General features: G+C 41.3%; 1 protein-coding gene across 1 annotated transcript in view; it reads left to right on the top strand.

Moving 5' to 3' along the window:
• LOC106808890 (pyruvate dehydrogenase (acetyl-transferring) kinase isozyme 2, mitochondrial-like) overlaps positions 1-6,435 on the top strand; it is a 34,546-nt gene that overhangs the window by 5,119 nt on the left and 22,992 nt on the right. Inside the window, exons 2-4 of the mRNA XM_014811797.1 lie at positions 448-604; positions 692-694; positions 1,065-1,106. Coding sequence (XP_014667283.1) covers positions 448-604; positions 692-694; positions 1,065-1,106 — 202 coding nt within the window. The remainder of the gene's footprint in view (positions 1-447; positions 605-691; positions 695-1,064; positions 1,107-6,435) is intronic.

Below are 6,435 nucleotides of genomic sequence, written 5' to 3'. Positions count from 1 at the left end.
CATGGCGGCTATGATATTTAGCATGGCGGCTATGATATTTAGCATGGCGGCTATGATAGTTAGCGTGGCGGGTGCATTTTAGGATGGCGGGGCTCGCCGATAGCCTGGCAGGCCGCCAGGCTATAAGTGCCCTTGGAGAATCCTGTCTGTGCATTCGTTGGATTTTTTAACATGTGCGCCCTGTATACGCTCTGTATGCGCTCTGTATGCGCCCTGTAGACGCGCAGCGCGCTAGCAACACGCTGTGCATTCGTTGTCAACTCGCTAGCTTCTCCCAAATCCTGACAAAAGTTGGGCGCACAACGACGCACTGATCTTATTTTCCATTTTTTCAATGCGCGGGCCGTGCGTCGCGTATCTGTGACTGGGCCATTACAAGTGATTTTACTAATTTCCATAATATATTACATAGCCAATATAAAATACCCAACATGTGCAATTTTACAGGTAAGACGGGCTGTGAGCTGACATCTTTTCTCTTCCTACGGAAAGAACTTCCTGTAAGACTGGCCAACATCATGAAAGAGATCAATTTGCTGCCAGAGAACTTGCTTCAGATGCCATCAGTAGAGATGGTCCAGTCTTGGTATGTGCTTGCATGCATGTTCGTCCGTCATGTATTTGTAAAATTAGGACAACCTTGAGTAGCACAATAGACATATATATACTAAATTGACTTGTGTGGTGACAGTGAGTCCAAAAACCATCTAATCTCTGACCCTTGTCAGTCGTAAACAGAGTCCCAATGCTGTGAAAAAAATACAAGGATAGTCAGCCAACTTGCCAAGGGTCACCGTAAATAATATACTAGTGTGCATTACTGCAGTCTCGCAGCTGGGGATCACCAGGAAGTCATTGCTACAGCACCAGCATGTGTGAGCCAATATAGATCTACATCAAGGGCTAATAATACCAGGATACTTGAGGTGTTTACAGTTTATAAGCTCTTGATCTACATGCAGGAAGCTCTGGTACAGATAGTACCAGGCCAGTGCTGTATATATACAAACAAATAGCCACATGTTCAGCTTGATTTATAAATACACTCTAGCCTGACGTGGCAGTGTTTTACTTTGGTTGAAAAAACAAAAAGAATACCACAAGAAGTCCAGCATAACTGAAGCCAGCCAATGTCCAGCCAACATAAGAAAAAGAAGGCCACAATAATGCTGCCTTTGAAAAGAACATCTTTTTCTCTTCGTATTTTTGTTACAAATTTAAGCCAAACAAATTAATTGGCACATTCTTGATGCCTTCACTTTTTAGCTCATCCATGGTCATCTTGACGTAGTCGTAGATAGCATCGCATGATCTGTGCGTGCGTCCTGATTGCCGTCTGTGCGTCTGTGCGTCCGTTCGCGTCCGTATCAACAAGTGGGCACGAAATCTTAACCAGCTCGACAAGATGGTCACGATATTCGGAACGTCGGGGGAGGGGGGGGGACGTGAAAAGGGACTCAGAATGCACAAATTTGGGGTAAGGGTCAAAAGTCAGAGGTGTTAAACGGAGGAAATTTCCCCTTAACTTAAGTATAGGAAGAAACCGGAATTGCGCAATCTTAACGGCTTGACCATATGCCCTTGAATATTCGGTGTATAGTGTGATGGGAGGAAACCATCACCAAGTGCGAAATTGGAGGTCACGAGGTCAAAGGGCAGTGTGGGACAAGTCAGTATCGACATTTCTGAGACATGGCCTAATGACGAGGAGTGAAAAACTTTTTTTGTTTCAGCGCCGACCTATTCGATTTTTATCACTTTATGACAATGGACATGAAATGTGGCTTTCCACTACGTGCGAAGAGTATAGGTCTGATAAATCTTTTGACCCTCATAGGAGGGTTAAACGATTGGATTCCTGACTGCTCAATGCGTCACAGTGTTGTCATATTCATGGCACATTCCATAATCTAGAACCCAATAAGCTGGGATAGCCGAAGCGCTACAGCACTGGCGTTCACGGCCTCAAAAGGTCGTTGGATCGAATACCATCTGATTTTCATTATTTACCTGTTTTTTGTATTTCTCATCTTTATCATTTTAAACATTTTTTCAATTAACACGCAAATATTTACATGAATTATTACAAACAATAATAACAAGCAGAATAATTTTTTTTTTTGGGTTAGGGTTAAGGTCATCAATGCACCATAAAACAAGAATTTTCAGGCACGGCGATTTGTCATCAAACCAATGGGATTTGGAGGTATGCAGAATGCAGAAGGTTGGCTGAAAATGATGTGTACGCAGAATCCATATCTGATATCTGCGCTAAAAGTGTCACTACGCACAACTTAATTGTTACGTTTGATAACCGTAGCAACAGACCTCAGAATGAGCCAGACGCTCTGCGGCTCTTGTTATCTGCATTATCGAAACAGAAAATAAGTTTCATGTTTAGACATACTGTAAAATTTAAAATTATTCATTAGGAAGACTGCGACAATAAATATGTGGATCTATTTCCGCCTTTTATTAGCAAGAAATGCCAGTCATATGAGAGAAGAGCCCGTTTTTTATCAGCACAAAAAACCACTGCTGTAAAGCATGTATATGGAAGTAGAGTAGAAGATGAAGTAAGTAGAAGTAGAAGTAAGCTACTTTTTTAAATTTGATAATTCTGCGCAGAGAGGCTGGGGGTTCGCGACACGAATCCAGATACAGAATTAACGATGGTGACCAGATCATGTAGAGTTCAGTTGGCACAATTAAAAAAACGTTTGTTTGTCTTTTGTTTTGCAAATTCGCATGGCGTATACATGCATTGGCGATGTGCTTATATTGTGGAGTTACCTTTTTAGTCTAATGATTGTTTTGTTTGCCATACAGCATTGTATATAATGTACAGCGATACAATATGTCAAAAAAAAAAGAATGGAGAAATGTAAATAAAATTTTTGGTGAATCGGCCGCCTTTTTGCGGGTCAGTCGGTGAGGGCCAAAACAACACATATTTGTTTAGTGATGGCCTACATGTTGTCGAGAACGTGCTAATATGCCAGAGCGGCGAATTTGGTGGCGCAGTGCTGCGGCGGCGATTACTTACAGCTGTACGTGTTGGTGGCAAGCGGCGAGTTATTAAAATATACATACTTGTAGCCATGGTTTACCATTGATGTACTGTTGAATTGCTGGAGACCTCGCATATGGCTTCATTTTCATTAAATAATTGAAGTCAGATTACAATCGTCAAATACCCAAGCCTGTTATACTACTTGATGCTCAATTTCAGTTTAATCAGTTCTGTCATATCTATATCTGAATCTTATCGTACTACCTATCTAGCTATATCTATCCATCGGTTCATTCCATCCCAACCAGCTATCCATTTTATCTGTCTATATTGATATTAATTTACAAGTTACATGAACGTTATAAGTTCATTTTATAATTTCTTAGTACTTACTTTTGGACGGATATAAAGCTACTATATATATATGCTTAATGGCTTACAATTATGTTGATAATGTTAGCAGAATTGGTCCTGCACACCGAGAGCGCAGCTAAATGGGGCGGCGCGCGCTCGGCGTGGCTTGTGTGTTGTTCGTCATCGCCTGTCCTTGATTACAATGCCAGGCCTATCTTTCAGGTACAGAACATAGAAGGCTTCCACAGAGATTGATGGCTATATAGAGAGACGGTGAATGACACAACATAGAAGTGACCAGTCCACAGAGGGAGTAGGTGTTCCGGAACTCGGATTAGCTAGATTAAATATTGCGCAGCATTAGAATTCTATCTGCTGCATGCATGAGAATAGCAACCATAAGTGCTATTAACACCTTGAACGTAGACTTAGAAATTGCGGTGTCAATGTCAGCTGAAAAAAAAAATTCATAAATGATTAAAAACATTCAATGTGATGGCTTATCCCGATGATAATGGATATTGCACTCGTGTTCGCTACGGGGTTTTGAACTAGGTGAATATTCAGAAACCTTGAACTTGCTGCCTTAATTGCTGCTTACATCGAGTGACCCTCCACTGGCAGGGAAACAATACACGGTCAGCGACGGAGCAATTTCGCTCCGGGTAAGCTCTAAAATCGCTCTGGTAAGAAACAATAACGGGAGCGATCGCAACGAGAGAAAAATCGCCTCCCGTGTGCCCTGATTAAGATGTGAATGTACACAAGCTACGTACGTACAACAGCGCCTATACACAGGTGCATGGCAGCAGCGGCTTAAGCTGGCTTATACACTGACGATTATAATGCAGTCAAGTTGGCGTTTTTCTTGCTTATCTGACCAAACGTCTTATATATATAGTTTCAAAAGCTCTTACGTTATATTTGGGGGGGTCAAGGTCAAAGGTCAAGATGTCGTAAACGAGGGGGAAATATTTCCCCGCTTAACTTAAGGATATGGAGGAACATCACTGGAATGCGCCACAAATTAAACGTCCGGGGCGTCGCGAGCCGTGATGCTCTTAATATTTGGTGTATAGTGTGATGGGCACCATCACCCATACCAATCACCAGTGCGAAATTGGAGGTCAAAGGGCAGTGCATGGGGGAAAGGTCAGATATCAGACATTTTCTGAGGACATGGTCTAATGGACAGAGTGAAAAACTTTTTTGTTTCAGCGCTGACCTACCATTTTTATCACTTTATTGAAAGGACCATTAAATGTGCTTTCCACTGACGTGCGAAGAGTATGTGTCTGATAACCTTTTGACCTTCAAGAGGAGGGTTAAACGTGGATTCCTGAACTGCCTCAATGACGTCACAGTGTTGTCATATTCATGGCACATCCATAATCTAGAAACCCAATAAGCCTGGATAGCCGAACGCATATAGCACAGGCATCACGGCTCAAAGGTCGTTGGATCAAATCCCATCTGATTTTTTATTATTTACCTGTTTTCTGTATTTTTTTATCTTTATCCATTTAACTATTTTTTCCCAATTAATGCAAATATTTACATGATTTATTTACAACAATTTAATAACAACAAATGATTTTTACAACAATTAATTTTTTATTATTTTTAATAGGGTTAGGATTAGGGTCACAATGCACCATAAAACAGGAGTTTCAGGCACGCGATTTGTATCAACCAATGGGATTTGGGAGGTATGCAGAATGCAGAAGGTTGCTGAAATGAGGTGTACGCAACTGCGTATCTGCATTATTTGCGCCTAACAAAGGTGTCACTACGCACGACATAAATGTTATGTTTATAACTGTAGCAACAGACCTCAGATGAGCCCAGACGCTCTGCGGCTCTTGTTGCATGTATTACATGCCGCCAGCGTGGCGTCTAAAGCAAAAACGTGCTCTCCCCCTAGGGTAGTCCGGAGGGACACACCCCTGATTGCTGTTGTCTGATTGGCCACTTGTCAAAAAAACGTCCAACTCGCCTGCTCCGAGTTAGGGAAATTAGAACATGTTCTAATCTTCCGACTCACTGCTATCGATCGGCTGGACGTGCGACTTTTGCGTTTACACTGGCGATTGTCAGTTGCCAAACTGCCAAGTTCGTACAATTCGGCAACTCAAAATCGTCAGTGTAAACCCAGCTTATGTATCTGCTGCAGCTGGCGCTGGCTAGATCATCCGCTGACTCATAATAAAATACAATTGATAATAAGATTCATACAACAGAGAGTAGAACTAGAAACTGTTGACACTTTCATTCATATTTAAATTTAACTTGACAATAATACCAGCTGAATCCAGCTCTTGCCTTGTATTAATCTGTAATGATGTGGTGACAATTGCATTCATACATTGTCTGTTGAAACTATGAATGATAGTCAATGATAAACTATATGCTGACAGATGTGATGTGATGTCACAGACTCACAGGCACATATCTCTGTGAGACTGTGACAAATTAACCGTGTACTTTCTTATTTTGAGACTGAAAAAAAGAAACAAACAACTGCACAGTGGTATTTTTGTATCCCCCGCGACGAAGTCGACAGGGATACTATGGTTTCGTGTCTGTACAGCCGCCACCGCCGCTCGGTCCGCCGCAGAGATTTTTCCTTCTGCTGTATAACTCGACCCCTAATTGACCTCAATGAACATGTTACATTAGAAAAAGACGAGAACGAAAGGGTAGTGGGACAGGGAATGAGATATACCTATGACTATGATAGAACTAGAAATGGAGAGGTCATAATGTGTCGGACCGCGAGGCGCATTGTGAAATGCGCATATGGATACAAAGATCGTGACACCTAGAGTTAGCAAGTGTGAAACATATTAAACTGAAATATAGTAAGGTACATTATATACAGAAATTGACACAGCCATGAATTAATAAACATACAATTTACATTGATGTCCCCTACCCCGACAAATAAAATAAGATTGGTTGATAACGAAAATTTCTTGTCTGGTAAATTTTTTACAATAGATTTCGAAAATTTGAAACTATGAAAAATGCTCGATACAAAACAATCTCTGGACATCAAAAAAAATTGC

The sequence above is a fragment of the Priapulus caudatus genome, unplaced genomic scaffold (genome assembly GCF_000485595.1).
Source record: "Priapulus caudatus unplaced genomic scaffold, Priapulus_caudatus-5.0.1 Scaffold311, whole genome shotgun sequence".
In the NCBI taxonomy this organism is placed as follows: domain Eukaryota; kingdom Metazoa; phylum Priapulida; class Priapulimorpha; order Priapulimorphida; family Priapulidae; genus Priapulus; species Priapulus caudatus.
Note: the sequence above shows the minus strand (reverse complement) of the source record. Positions and strands in the feature narration are given on the sequence as shown.